The 15,790-nt window shown below is 40.4% G+C and overlaps 1 protein-coding gene across 4 annotated transcripts in view; it reads right to left on the bottom strand.

Moving 5' to 3' along the window:
• Positions 1–15,790, bottom strand: part of LOC125151731 (putative uncharacterized protein DDB_G0294196) — a 447,030-nt gene that overhangs the window by 296,686 nt on the left and 134,554 nt on the right. For all 4 annotated transcript variants that reach the window (XM_047833135.1, XM_047833136.1, XM_047833137.1 and 1 more), the window contains exon 2: positions 13,032–13,129. In XM_047833135.1, the coding sequence (XP_047689091.1) occupies positions 13,032–13,065 (34 nt within the window). In that variant the 5' untranslated portion in view covers positions 13,066–13,129. The remainder of the gene's footprint in view (positions 1–13,031; positions 13,130–15,790) is intronic.

Here is a 15,790-nt window from a genome sequence, read left to right on the forward strand (position 1 = left end):
TTCATTCTGCAAACCTTAGCATACTGACATTGTGGCCACATGTTTATTGTCCCATAGTCACGCAATGGCTGCTATATCCCGAGGTATCATATCCATATCCAGAACAAAAATAAGGAGACAGGAGGGATGACAATGAATTCACTTCTCACAATCATCCCTTTGATAGGACAGCAAAAACTCCAGAAACCTCCCAGCAGATATCTATTTGCATCTGACCTTACAACCTTTCTAATACAGCAACTCTCTGATATACTCTGTTCTCCTCCCTGTCTATATTGAAAGTACTTAATACCATTTGAAATATATATTTATTTGTCTCTTGTCTGCCTCCCCTCATTAGAATGTAAGCTCCATAAAAGCTTTCCTGAATTTTGTTCACAGCTGTATCTTCAGCACCTAGAACCATGCTGATATGTAAGCAGGTACTCAAAAAATACATTTTGCTGAATGAATGTCCTTTGGCCATAACCATATCATAGCCACCCTTGCTACAAAGAAGGTCACACAAGGAAGTATTGGCAAAGGAGAACGATACTGATTTTGTCATCTTAGATCAAGCATTATTAATCCTCTGGTACTTGATACATGATTGGGATTTTTAGGCAACTGGGAAAAGATGGGTAGATGGCTATTAGCTAAAGAACCAGCAGAATCTTCCTAAAGTCCTCTCAAGCAGAGACTTTTCGTTTTCAATTCTTACATATTTTAGGAGATAAAGGTAAGGTCGGTATCCTCCCTGCTCCCCATTCCCACTTTTAAACCATTACTTCTGTTCTGTCTTGCAAAACCCTCTGTTTATTTCAGGTTTACTCCCTGAAGATACACTCTCCTTGTTGCTACCATTTATCTGGTCATTTCTTTAAATTTTTTTTTTCAACGTTTATTTATTTTTGGGACAGAGAGAGACAGAGCATGAACGGGGGAGGGGCAGAGACAGAGAGAGAGACACAGAATCGGAAACAGGCTCCAGGCTCTGAGCCATCAGCCCAGAGCCTGACGCGGGGCTCGAACTCACGAACCACGAGATCGTGACCTGGCTGAAGTCGGACGCTCAACCGACTGCGCCACCCAGGCGCCCCTATCTGGTCATTTCTCATATATTATAACAAATTAGCTCTGGCTCGTGTTCCTCCTTTTCATCCAATTTTAGTCATCATTCTTGTTGATTTCAACACCCATGTGGGCAATCAATCTAATACCCCAACTTCTCTGTTTCTCACCCCGTGGCTCTGAAGACCACTACCCCAATACCAAAACATTATTCCTCAACTTCCCTCTCGGATATCATGCTCTGGGCTTGTCATTACCAAGAATATACCACCTCCCAGTCATGACTGCAAGTATCCTACATTTGATCATCACCTCCTGTGCTGTTAGCCTGCCTACTCATGTTCCTCACTAACAGTAATTGTTCAATCTCTTCATATCACTCAAGCCATAGAGCTCACCTCTGAAGAGGAATCCTTCTTCTTATCTAAGGTGAATCCTCCTCATCTTCCCTTACCTCCTCAATTTTGTGCCTTTGCTCATCCTCCTCTCTCCTACATTATCAATTTTTACCTCTCTGTTGGGTCATCCAGCAGCATTCAGACTCACTGTGATACATTTCCCAGGACTAGCTGGTCTTGGCTCATTTAACCTCCTTGGAAAGGCCCTGCACGACCCTCCTATTTAAATAGCTCTCACTCCCTTTGCAGTCACTATCCTATTAATTTGTTTTGTTTCCTGCACAGTACTTCTCACTCTGTATAGTTATCCTTTAGTTAATTAATTTATTATTTGCTGTTTATTGTCTCCCCTTCACCCAATAGGCTGTAAATCCTGGAAGAGTACAGATCTTGCTTGTCCAGTTCTCTGCTCCATCTCCAGGGTTGAAATGGCACTGAAAATTCATGGTGCTCAACAAATATCTGATAAAGAAATAAGTAAATGCCATCTTCCATTCCCCTGGACCCAGATAAAGCATCCTTCTCTTGAACTCTCATATTCCTATCAGTCTTACCCAATTTCTCTTCTCCTTTTCAGAGGCAATATTCCAAATATCATCCAAAAAACTTTACTTTCATGTCTTTGCTTTCTCTACTGGCACTAGACTGGCTTCCACCTCCATTTTACCACCTCCCTGGTCAGTGTCAGCAATAACCTTCTGTCACCAAATTCAGGGGCCAATCTTTAATTGTTCTCTGTTTAAACCTTCATTGTTATGAAACAGTGTTTCAATATGAAAATCAGATCCATACTGGACAGTGCAGATGTAGGCCATTTCCATCATTGCAGAGAGTTCCAGATCCCTCAGTAGCATTTAATAATCTTGCACTTTGGCTCCTTCCTTATTGGACTTCTGTTGTCTGTCTCCTCTGAAACATCCTCCTCTTCTAATCTAACTTTAAATACATAAATACCTCATGGCTAAGTTTTAGGCTATCTTCTCTACCTTTCGAAATTCCTTTAAGTAAACTTATTCATTCCTAATGTTTTAAACGACATCTATAAGCTGATGACTCAGGAGTTTATACCTCCCATCAAATGTTTTTCTTCTGGGCTCCAAATTCACACAACCAACAACCTACATGATAGCTCAAATCTCACATGTCCAAAAGCAAAAGCTTGATTTTCCCCCCAAATATGTTTGTCTCCCCAGTCTTCATCGTCTCAGTAATGGCACTACCATCTACCCATTGCTCATACCAGAAACCTGCAAATTGGCCTGATTTCTCCCTTGACTCTAGGCCACACCATGCAAGTCTTGGCTCTTCCTCCTTCATACCTATTTACTCTATATTTACTATACTATTTATTATAAATATGGCAAGCCTATATATCACATAGTGTGTGTATACACATTATATATACCCATCTCACACACACACTCACTATCCCTAGCTAGCACAAATCACCATGATGATTTCCCTAAATAAGCCATGATCACTTTAATTTTCCTTCAAATTCTGTCATCACAGAGCAGCCAGAGAAACCTATTTCTATACATATCCTGCCACTTCCCTGGCTGAATCTAGAATGAAATCCAAATTCATTAACATGACTTCATTTCCCTGCATGATCTATCCCTGCCTATATCTACAACTTATTTTATGACCTTATTCCCTAAAGAATATCGTCTCCAGCTGAACAAAAGTTATTTCTGTCCCCTAAAAACAACAAGTTATTTGCTGTCCTCAGGGCTTCCCACAGTCTTTTCTCTGCCCTGAATACCTTCCCCAACTTCTGTCCCTGACTGGTTCCTCCACACCCCAGTCCTCAGTTTAATTGCCTTTTCCTTAGAGAGAACGTCTCAGACCACCCACTTCCCCTATTTCTCCTTTGAGTTAATATAAATACATATAATAGATCATATATTATATTAAACATATTTAATATCTATGGAGACTCCCCAGTTATTCTTTCTTATAGTGGTACATAATAGTTATTTATTTGTTATTTATTATCTGTCTTCTCTATTAGATGGTAAGTTCTGTGCGAGCAAGACCATGTCTATATTTTTACTAATTTAGACCCAGCTCTAGCACATAGTCAGGCCTGCAGTAAATATTTGTTGAATAAACAAATAGTATAAAGAGAAGAGGTTTTCTGAAGGGAGACAAGTTTGGCTTTGATTCCCAGCTCTACATTTTAACTGTGTGACTTTGTATATGTTTCTTCCATTATTTTTAGACTAAAACTAAATACTAAATTTAATCTAAAAGGAAATATAAATTTAGTATACTAATACTTAGTATTAAACATATATAATTTATATATATATATGTTATATATATTTGTATTAAATATGTATCTTAACCTCTCTGAGCTCTAGATCTTTAAGCTATAAAGAGAAGTAATATATACCTTGTAAAATTGTTGTAAGCATTTGGGAATAGTGTGTGCTCAAATTTTTTTCATTTCCTTCACTTCTCTTAGAAATAAAAGATCACGGAGATAGAGGTGGGGAAAACAAATGGGAACAGGGGACAGACATGATCTCCCTTTTCCCTGAGAGCTAAGCTGGGTCCTGGGAGTGAATATTCTCAGAGGGAAGAATCACCAATCCCCAGGATGGAGCCATTCCTTAATGAATACAGATGGTATCATTTGTTGTACAGAGTTTGGCTTAGGAAAAGAAAAGGAGGGGGGCTGCCTGGGTAGCTCAGTCGGTCAAGCGTCTGACTTGGGGCACCTGGGTGGCTTAATTGGTTAAGTGTCTGTCTGATTTTGGTTCAGCTCAGGTCATGATCTGTGGGTTTGAGCCCCACATTGGGCTCTGTGCTGACAGCTCAGAGCCTGGGGCCTGCTTCAGATTCTTTGTCTCCCTCTCTCTCTGCCCTTCGTGCTCTGTCTCTGTCTCTGTCTCTCTCTCTCAAAAATAAATGACCATTAAAAAAAATAAAATACAATAAAAAAGGAAAGGAAAGGAAAGGAAAAAATAAATTAAAAAAAAAAAGAAAAGGGAGGAAAACTGTGCCCTCCTTTAGTCAGATACAGACCAGAATTGAACTAATGGGGTCAATTATTTTCATCTTTTAGAAGTTGGCTTTCTGCATCTATAAATTGGGAATGATAGGATCTACTTCTAAGGTTATTATCATGATGGAATGAGAAGAATATTGTAGTGTGTTTACCACAGTGCCTGGAAAACACTTGCAGATATGCAGATGTGAGTTAATTCCCCTGCCCCTCATAACCAGAAGGACAGGATTATAGCTTAATCTTTACAACACTCCACTGTAAGTTGGCAGTAAATGCTCTAATGAGTGTTACGGAAAAAAACTTTAAGCTCATAATTCACTGTAGCAGTTAAATGAGTGATTAACAACAGTAATAATAATAATAATAATAATAATAATAATAATAATAATACTCCCTTCTATTCTCTACATCTTTGGCAATAAAGTATAAAGAAGACTTTTTCAACCGATACTTAGCTTTCAGTTTCACAAGCTCTTAGTCAATCTTAGTCCAAGTTTGTATGTCCATGTATTTTGCTGAATGCAGTGAATTTGCTACCACTGTAACTTCTGGTGGAAATGACCAAATTTTTGTCTCTATGCTCCAAATTTAGCAATAGATCATGACACTCAGATATTTTTTCAGGGAGTATTAATTGTAGGGGGAAAGTGATGGCATCTTATTTAGGTTGTCTGGAAAGTCAAAGGAAGATTATAATTTATAGTTACTATGGTAGCTAATTATACCTTCAAGGATATGCCAGTTGCTGTTAGGGGGAAAAAAAAAAGGCTTTGATCATAGATGAGACCCTTGTTGGGGAATCAAAGAAAATAAGAAAGTAGAATTTGTGAATTTGCCATCTTGAAAAATGCCTGGCTATGGAGGCCAAATTTCTCTTTAGATAAAAAGTAAACTCAAATTGGTGTCTCCGAGGTGCTAAAATTCGTATCAAGATTCTAATAGCATGGGGACAATATTGTAAAATGCTAACCCATGTGTTTTTATGTGTACTCTCTCTTTACCATGTGGGTCTCTTTTATTCAGGGAAGTGGACATCATTCATCAAATTCCTGGCTTCTAAGCCCAAAAGCCTTGGTCCAGGTTATACCAGGACAAACAGACTTGGAAGAATATGCTGTTAGGCAGAACTAGTTTACCTGCAAAACACTTCTACCCTCTACAGTAGTTTAGATCTTCTGAGCTCAGTAGGAGGAGAAGGGAGAGCTGGAGCCAGGTCTGGAAGGCTCTGTGCTGTGTTCATCCCTTTGGATGGAGTCCAAGTCCTGGGAGGGGTCAGTAAGAGAAGGGAATTGTGTTTGCTTCCTGATGAGGGATTGAGAAAATCATCAAGGTCTAGGAATACCTAAGCTAGGCTCCGAAGTCTTGTATGGCCCCAGAATAGTATGGGAAAACACTTGAAAACTCTCCTGGCAGGGGAGCAAAAGGCCACAGAAGAGCTATAAGGAGCCAGATGGACTGAAAATGGTACAGTTTTTGACCAATGACTGGAGAATATTGCAGGGCTGGACAGATACCAATGACCAGGGATCAGGTACCACCCTTTCCACCTCCCACCTCTCATCCTTTTATGTTTTGAAAGTCTCTCCAAACTTTGGCGATCCACACAGAAAGAGGAAGTAAATTCTGATTTGAATGAGTTTGAATCTAAAAATGTCTGTAAAAACTCATTAAGACTAAATTTTTCTGTCATATAAGGATTAGGTAGCATTCTAGAAAAATAAAGATGTTACTTGTGTTTTGCACATCTGGATTCATAGCTACTAAGAGCAAAGACCAATTCCAGGCAGACCATTTATATGTATTCAGAAAAGAAAATAATTTCAATTTCAAATCCACAGCCCAGAGTCCTAACCCTCACCACATACTTCAGAAAAATGTATAGAGGATTCAGGGAACCTATCACCATCCTCATTATTTATTTAGAGATACTCTCATGAATGTAAGTTGTCTAAAATCCCTACTAAAATCTAAAATCCCTACTGTGGGTTACCATGATTTATAGAATAAAAATTCAACTCCTTAGTACGATATCCAAGGGTTTCAAACAACAACCCCCATCCTACCTGTCCAGCCTTGCATAAAATCCCTCAGGATGGTCTAAGTTCCAACCACAAAAGAAGTGCCCCATCCTGACCCTGTAACATAATTTTACTCTCCTTTTCTTTTCTATTTTTGTCCCCTTACTTTGCATTGTTCCCTCCACCCAATTCTTGCTTAATATTTAAGAGCATCGGGCACCTGGGTGACTCAATTGGTTAAGCATGTGACTTTAGCTCAGGTCATAATCTTGTGGTCCGTGAGTTCGAGCCCTGTGTCAGGCTATGCTGACAGCTCTCTGTCTCTCAAAAATGAATAAACGTTAAAAAAATTTTTTTAATATTTAAGAGCATGGACTTTGTAATCCAACAGACATGGATTCAAGAATTCAAATTTTAGTTCTTCATCTGACTATCAAGGTACCTCTGAACAAGTTTCCTCTTGTGTAAACTTATATTAGACACAATATAAGGGGTGATTGTGCATTGTAATTAGATAATGAGTTGAAAATTAATTAATGGATGGTTAATGAATAAACCTAGGACTTGGTAATGCTTTTTAAAAAAAGCAGGGGCGGGGCGTCTGGGTGGCGCAGTCGGTTAAGCGTCCGACTTCAGCCAGGTCACGATCTCGCGGTCCGTGAGTTCGAGCCCCGCGTCAGGCTCTGGGCGGATGGCTCGGAGCCTGGAGCCTGTTTCCGATTCTGTGTCTCCCTCTCTCTCTGCCCCTCCCCCATTCATGCTCTGTCTCTCTCTGTCCCAAAAATAAATAAACGTTGAAAAAAAAAACTTTAAAAAAAAAATTAAAAAAGCAGGGGCTATGATTATAATTAACAGTCTAAAAATATATTTTTTTAATTTTATGATAGTATATTTATCTGGCTCAGTGGGTATGGGTAGGTCATGAGTTTCCTAGTGACAAGAGTTGTCATAATCTGCACTGTCTTGCACTGTCACCTAAACCAGGCATTCGGTAAATGGCAGTGGAATGCATGTTAGGATTAATATTCAAAGCTCAGTTTAAACTATCAGAGTTTTAACATACCTGACTAGTCCTCTCTGATACCCTCGGCAGAATTAACAGCTCCTTCCTCTAGGAGCTGCTAATGCTTCCGTATGCCTCTTATTTCAATTTGCCTTGTTACATGTTATTTACATGCTCTTTTCTAATTATTTACACATCATGTATTTAAACGTCTCTCAATAAAATATCATGTAGATTCTTGAAAAATGTAGTTTTTTCATCTTGTTAGCCCAGCCACCCTTTCTTGAACTTAAAACTACCTTTAAACATAAAAACAGAACGTGGGGCAGAATAGATGCTCACTTAACACTTGCTAAATTATGCTGAAAACCTCAAATCATCTTTCCTAGTTGGAGGGAATCAACAGTATCATGTCTGTACTTGAAGGGCAAAGTAGGGTGGGGACCAGGAAGTGGCAAATTGCTGTGCACAGCTGAGCAGGGTTGTCTTTGACCCCACAGGACAGCTGGGCTCAACATGAGAGGAGAGCTTTCACTTTTGATCTTCAAGATAACATTTTAAAATATAAAGGAAAAAGAATTTGAGATAATGTGCAAGCTCTCCTTCCCAACATGCCATATGGAAGATGAGGCCCTTGGATTAAGAATCGTTAAGTCCTACTTACTAAATAAAGACAACCAGTCTCGTGGAGAACCAACAGAGAGATATACAGAATATGAAGTGTGGATAAGAGTAAAACTTACTCCAGAAGAAAATAGCAAGAATTAGCCCAGAAGGCCCAGCCCCTTGTCCCCAGCAGGCCAAATCATACCAATTTCCACTTCCAGTTTGCTCCCTGCACCATCACCAACTATTAATCATCCCAGCTCCCTGATAAAGTAGTTGGGTGGAAGATGATGACAGTGGCAAACCCATTTGAACCAGGATTTGTGATTTCCAGGGCTACCTACTCATGCCTGCAGGTAGCCAGATGAGATGGGGGTTTAGTCAGACTGTTCTAGCACCCAGTAGAGGGTGCACAGCATACACCAGCTGTGCAGAATGAAAAGGGAAAAAACCTGTATTCCATTGTGTCTGGGCTCATACCCGTCCTCTCAGTGGGTCTTCAGTAAGTTCCTTCTGGTTCAGGAAGAATTTGGTAGCTGTATCAACATATTCTCCCTTAATCTTTCACCTGCAGTCACCTCTCTAAACACCCGAACTGGTTCCTTATGTACAAATTTTTATCCCAGAACTAAGCCACCAAAATGGGTTGTTTTATGATGTAGATGAAAATAGTTGGGACCAGACCCTATGATGTCTGCTGGGATGATAAGATTTCTCCTCCAGAATTTGTTTCCTGCAATCCTCAGTGCTTTCCATAAGGGTAATGAAACTAGAAAGGATAATGGAAAAGAAAACTCCAGGGCCATGCAAATCCCAAGAGCCTACAACTGTCTACGATAAGATACTCATGTGGATCATAGCTATATGTTTGAGAAGAGGCATAGTTAGCCCAGCCACATCACTCTGGTTTCAAGATTATGTTAAAACGTGTGATTCTAATTGCATCAAGAATCATAAAATACCTAGGAATAAATCTAACCAAAGATGTACAAGATCTGTATGCTGAAAACTATAGAAAACTTATGAAGGAAACTGAAGAAGATAGAAAGAAATGGAAAAACATTCCATGCTCATGGATTGGAAGAATAAATACTGTTAAAATGTCAATAATACCTAAAGCAATCTACACATTCAATGCAATCCCAATCAAAATTGCACCAGCATTCTTCTCAAAGCTAGAACAAGCAATCCTAAAATTTGTATGGAACCACAAAAGACCCCGAATAGCCAAAGAAGAAAACCAAAGCAGGAGGCATCACAATCCCAGACTTTAGCTTCTACTAAAAAAGCTGTAATCATCAAGACAGTATGGTATCGGCACAAAAAAAGACACATAGACCAATGGAATAGAATAGAGACTCCAGAATTGGACCCACTAATGTATGTCCAACTAGTCTTTGACAAAGCAGGAAAGAATATCCAATGAAAAAAAAAAAACAGCCTCTTTAACAAATGGTGCAGGGAGAACTAGACAGCAACATGCAGAAGAATGAAACCACACCATTCACAAAAATAAATGCAAAATACATAAAGGACCTGAATGTAAGACAGGAAGCCATCAAAACCCTAGAGGAGAAAGCAGGGAAAAACATCTTTGACCTCAGCCGCAGCAATTTCTTACTTGACACATCTCCAAAGGCAAGAGAATTAGAAGCAAAAATGAGCTATTGAGACCTCATGAAGATAAAAAGCTTCTGCACTGCAAAGGAAACAATAGACAAAACTAAAAGGCAACCGACAGAATAGGAAGATATTTGCAAATAATGTATCAGATAAAGGGCTAGTATCCAAAATCCATAAAGAACTCACCAAACCCACACCTGAAAAACAAATAATCCAGTGAAGAAATGGGCAGAAAACATGAATAGACACATCTCTAAAGAAGACATCCAGATGGACCACAGGCACATGAAAAGATGCTCAACGTCACTCCTCATCAGGAAAATGCAAATCAAAACAACACTGAGATACCACCTCATGCCAGAGTGGCTAAAATGAACACATCAGGAGACTATAAATGCTGGCGAGGATGTGAAGAAACGGGAACCCTCTTGCACTGTTGGTGGGAATGCAAACTGGTGCAGCCGCTCTGGAAAACAGTGTGGAGGTTCCTCAAAGAATTAAAAATAGATCTACCCTATGACCCAGCAATAGCACTGCTAGGAGTTTACCCAAGGAATACAGGAGTGCTGATGCATAGGGGCACTTATACCCCAATGTTTATAGCAGCACTTTCAACAATAGCCAAATTATGGTAAGAGCCTAAATGTCCATCAACTGACGAATGGATAAAGAAGATGTGGTTTATATACACAATGGAATACTACTTGGCAATGAGAAAGAATGAAATCTGGCCATTTGTAGCAACGTGGATGGAACTGGAGGGTATTATGCTAAGTGAAATAAGTCAGGCAGAGAAAGGCAGATACCATATGTTTTCACTCTTATGTGGATCCTGAGAAACTTAACAGAAGACCATGGGGGAGTGGAAGGGGGAAAAAAGTTACAGAGAGAGAGGGAAGCAAACCATAAGAGACTCTTAAATACTGAGAACAAACTGAGGGTTGATGGGGGGTGGGGGAGAGGGGAAAGTGGGTGATGGGCATTGAGGAGGGCACCTGTTGGGATGAGCACTGGGTGTTGTATGGAAACCAATTTGACAATAAATTATATTTAATAAAAAAAATATGCTGCCCAAAAAATAAATAAAAGCAATTCTCTAAAAAAATTTTTAAAAATATGTAAAACGTGTAATTCTGGGAAGACATGCAACATACAGCCTGAATATATAAGGGACTCCATCACTAATCTCAAATCATTTAACACAAATTATATGTGCTTGTGTATAAAAGGTTATCAAGAACTCCTCTGTGGTTCATTTGTGCCTCAGTTTCCCCAGTATTGTGGTTGGGGTACTTTTGTTGGATGGCGTACTAAAAGAAAAATCAAGAAAATTTTATTTTAAGACCATCCCAAGCCCCCAAATTTGTCAATAGAGGAGGTAGAAAGGAGATCAAATTGTAAGGAGGAATGAGGAAGGAGGAAGGCGGAAGAAGGATGGAGGGAGAGATATACACAAAATCAGCTCATGAATCCTTTCCTTGTATTGATCTTAAGCTGGCCGAAGCTCACAGTGGGTGGGGAGATATTATTAAACCTATGTGTTGTCTGGAAATTCACCATCCATGTGAGCACAGGGCTCACTGCACTGGGAGAGGAGGGTAATATAAAAAGCATCTGAGATGTGGGAAGAGACAATTCAGGAGCTCAGTGGTCCATAGTAGCAGGACCTCTGCTGCTTGTGTTTAAGTTTACTTTCACTTAGTTTCTGAGGCCTACGGGGCTAAGCTCCAACAGACGATGTGGCCACAAAGAATATGGCACAGTTTGACCAACAAAGAATTCGACCAATGAGGGCAGCAACCAGGATTTTCAGGGATCATCAGTATACAGCTCATTCTCTATATTACTGACCAGTAACCATGCCCACAAGGGCAGCCAAAGATGAAATGTAGGAATTGGGACTAGAAGAAAGACTTGCGATAATAAGTGTAAGGCCCATAAATTGTAAGAAATTGAATAAGCCTTGGATCTCATTCAATGCCTTCCCCCACCCATTTGTGGAACAACCATAATCTCAGATAGCCTGGGATTGTTTCCATTTATAACCAGTTGCTCTGGCATAGTTGGCAGAGTTATTAATAGCACCTCCTCTCACCTTCAGAAATGTCCAACAAATTATCTAGTCACTCATTCATTTGACAAATTGGAAATCTGAGTCCCAAAGAAGGAAGGGGAATTAGTGGCAGTGGGTATAGATTTGGAATAGGTTATGGGTTGGTTTGCTATGGCCAACTAGAAAAAAAGCAAAACAAACAAACGCAACCCAATCTTCACACGACGTTACCCATTTCTCTATTTACCTCTTTCACTAAATTATAAACTCTTCAAGGTCAAAATCTGTGTCTTAGCCTCATATTTCTCAATGCCAAGCACTTAATAAATATTTGACTATTACACTTATTAACATGCTTTCTTGTACATTATCCCATTCAATTCTCCATTGGCACCATATGATGGGTAATACTGAATAAAGATGAGAAAGCTGAAAGTCAGGGATATTAAATGTTGAGGAAGTTAATAGCAAAACCACTAAAACCCAGGTCTTGAATGCTTCTTTCCATTACATTATTCTCAGTGTTAGAAGGAGTCTAAATGCAGAGGGAATGTTTGCTTAGAGGGATGGAGCCCGGAAGAGCCAAGGAAAATGTGGTAGGCAGAGAAACATCTCTGTGGGCTGAGAGATTTGACTATTGGACCAACAGGATTGTTTTTTGGGGCGCTGTGTTTCTTCCAACATGGCTGCTCCTTTGAAAAAAGGAAGCACATCATGTGCCGGCAGTGAGGTGGAAAGGGAGGTTTGGACATAGCCCAGGATGCTGCGAGGGCAGAGATTCAAAGTGGATGGGTGAAGGCCGAACTGAATGGACCCACAGTCCAGCAGTTAGCTTGGGTCAAGCTACCAAGGGTTTTCCCCTCACAAGGACTTCCATAAGACGTATCCAGGGCCCCATTCAAAAAAGGATCAAGCCTGGCATTTTCCTGGCTGTTTACTTAAAAAAAAATTAAAGCTTAGCATTTTGAAAAATGTATTTCTTGGAGACAAATATATTTTGGCCCAACCCACATCCCACTAGAACTTACCACACAAAGTTTCCAGTTCCATCCCCAGGCCACAGCACCACTGTACCATGAAGGGTGATATTTTATTTATTTAATTTCTATGTGTTTTAATTCTCCCATTCTAGCTCCTTTAGCAATTAGTCGGTTTGTATTCTTTTATCTTGACATTGTTCTCTTTCCTTGCACCCATTAAGTCAGTGCATTGTCTGCTTATTTCCATGAAAACATTTTTTTTTCAGTAATGAAATAAACATTACCTGACTTGGAGCTGTAAATACCACCAGGAATCATCGGGAGTCTCCTTGACTTCTTCCTGGCCCAGATGTCATCACCATTCAATCGACCATAGGCCACCCTATAAAAGGAAAAATGTGCACTCTTGTTCAGGTACAAGAAAACCAAAGGAAGATTACGGGCTCTCTCTCCTCTTCCCCACCTGTGATCCCCAATCTAGCAATGCAGTGTACAATTATCAGAAGTAATAAGGAAAGAATCCTAATAAAATCTCACACCATGACTCAAATTCCAATTTTCAACAAATGGTAATAAGGGTCTTCCATCTTGAAGGCAATGAAAAACAGAGTCTGTGTGGTATTCCTCCTGGGCAGTAGAGGGCACTGTGGGCACACACTGGAAGTAGACCTTTTGTGCCTCAGGAAGCTGACCCCAGTTAATAGGAATACACTGTGTGGTTGCTGTCCCCACAAATGCATCTTTCATGTCAAGTGGTCCCCATGGTTCATCTTGCTGCCATGATGCCATGGAAGCAATAACAATGACAATAAAAGCAGCTTGTTCTTTCTTTTACTGTCTTCTATCAAAAGCAGTCTACTTTGGAGGTAAGAGATTTTGGAAACACTCAGGCTTTTACTCAAAACCTGAGTTAGCTACTTACTGTCTGTATGACCTTTTAACTGAATTTCTCTGAGTCTAAGCTTCCTCATTTGGAAAGTGGAAATAGTAATACTTGTGAACTGGATTCTTGTAAGGATCAAGTGAGATTGTGCAGATGGATGCCTTCAGAATATAAACATTAACCCATGGTAGCTGTTGTTGTTATAGTAGTTTTGCAGTGCAATCAGGTGTGTGGTTGACCATGCCCAAGCCTAGATTCTTCCACGTTCTCTGAGGCCCAACCTTCTTGTCACTGTCTCTGATTTAACACTTTGCCCACCAAGTCACAGAAGGGTTTCATGAATGCTAGTAACATTCCCATGAGTGCACAAGAAATGCTGCTGGGCAGAGGTGGCATCTCACCATTGAAGGTGATGATTATTCAGCTGGATCTCTCAGGATTATTTTGAGAGAGCAGGGCATAGTCCAAGCACAGGGATCCTCACTGTCATTACAGGCTCAGAATTCAGAGTCAACCTACAGAATTATGTGGTGCCTCACTAGGGGTAACATGTATAAGGGTTCAGGTTGTGCACTGCATGGTAGTCTATCAAAAACTACAGCTAGAGTATCAAATCTGACCTGCTGCCTATTTTTGTAAATAAGGTTTTATTGGAAGACAACAAAGTCCATTCATCTATCTGTTGTCTAGGGCCACTTTCATGCAACAATGATAGAGCTGAGAAGTTGCAACAGAAACTGTATGGCTTTCAAAGCCTAAAATATTTATTATTTGGGTCTTTACAGCACATTTGCAGATTCTTGTGCTTAGCCTTCAGACCTAGTACCTTGTACATAGAAGATGCTCAATGGTAGATGCTCATGCTGAATGAGTGAATGAATGAATAAAGACTAAAATACCAACCCAAACAGCCAAGCGTTAACCATAAAAAAATTGGAATGGAGGGGTGCCTGGGTGGCTCAGTCGGTTAAGCGTCCGACTTCGGCTCAGGTCATGATCTCACGGTCCGTGAGTTCAAGCCCCGCGTCAGGGTCTATGCTAACAACTCAGAGCCTGGAGCCTGCTTCAGATTCTGTGTCTCCCTCTCTCTCTGACCCTCCCCCGTTCATGCTCTGTCTCTCTCTGTCTCAAAAATAAATAAACATTAAAAAAAAAAAAAAAGAAATTGGAATGGAGAAGATTAAAAGGAATTGTAAAAAGCTTGAAATGAGGAAATTTAGGTCCTAGTTCCAATTCTGCCCCCTTATTAATTTGTGTGGCCCTAGACCAATCACTTCCTATCTCTGTATCTCAGTTTCCTGTCTACAAAATGGGAACCCTAAGTGCATTTTATCAGGGCTGTAATGAGGAATAAAGTGAGATCACAAATGTAAAAGCATCCCTGCCCAGTTTCTGGCACATAATAGGAGCTAAGCAAATGTGAGAAGAAAAAGCAAGGATGAGAAGAAATCCTTGCTTCTGAATAAAATATCTGCCCCGTCACGGAGGAGTAAACAGAGTAATTCATACATTTAATTGGCAGATGTCACGGAAAAAGCTTCAAGAAGCATTCTACACAAAGACTCCCAGGCTAGTTTGTGTTCAAACAAACCAGACAGCCAGCCCACAGCCTTAGCCAGGAGCCAAATATTTCAGACACGATCAGGGCTGGCTGCTCCAGGCTGAGCTGTTCCGCATGTGGCTGGAACCAGGCCACAGGAAGTCCTTGGTGTCAGCTCTTAGAACCTAGTGAGACTGTGGCGTTTTCTTGATCTTCTGTGTAGACCATTACTCAGCTAAGGGACATGGGGAGAAAGAAAGGGGGTCTCCCTTTCTAAAGGCTGCTGCTCCCCCAACTAAACAAGAACTTAACAGCTGTTTAGGAGCTTCCAGAAGTCAAGCCTGCAGACCAACATGCCTTTTGTTTCCACTTTCTTCTGGGGTGGGGCTGGGGGGGGAGTGGGACAGGGAGTCTATCATAATGTTGACCTTGAGGGATGCTTTGCTACACATCCACCCAGATCCCATTTTATAGTGTGTGGAGTTTTATGGACCAATTTAACATGGGAGAGGAGACGAGAAGGCTGATGTGTGAACTGAAGTTGAAGAGACAGAAATTCAAAGGGAAATTATTCCAGAATTATAAGCCCTGCTTACCAGTGTCCAAGGGTAATAGCCACT

This window comes from Prionailurus viverrinus, chromosome E1 (genome assembly GCF_022837055.1).
Source record: "Prionailurus viverrinus isolate Anna chromosome E1, UM_Priviv_1.0, whole genome shotgun sequence".
Classification (NCBI taxonomy): Eukaryota; Metazoa; Chordata; class Mammalia; order Carnivora; family Felidae; genus Prionailurus; species Prionailurus viverrinus.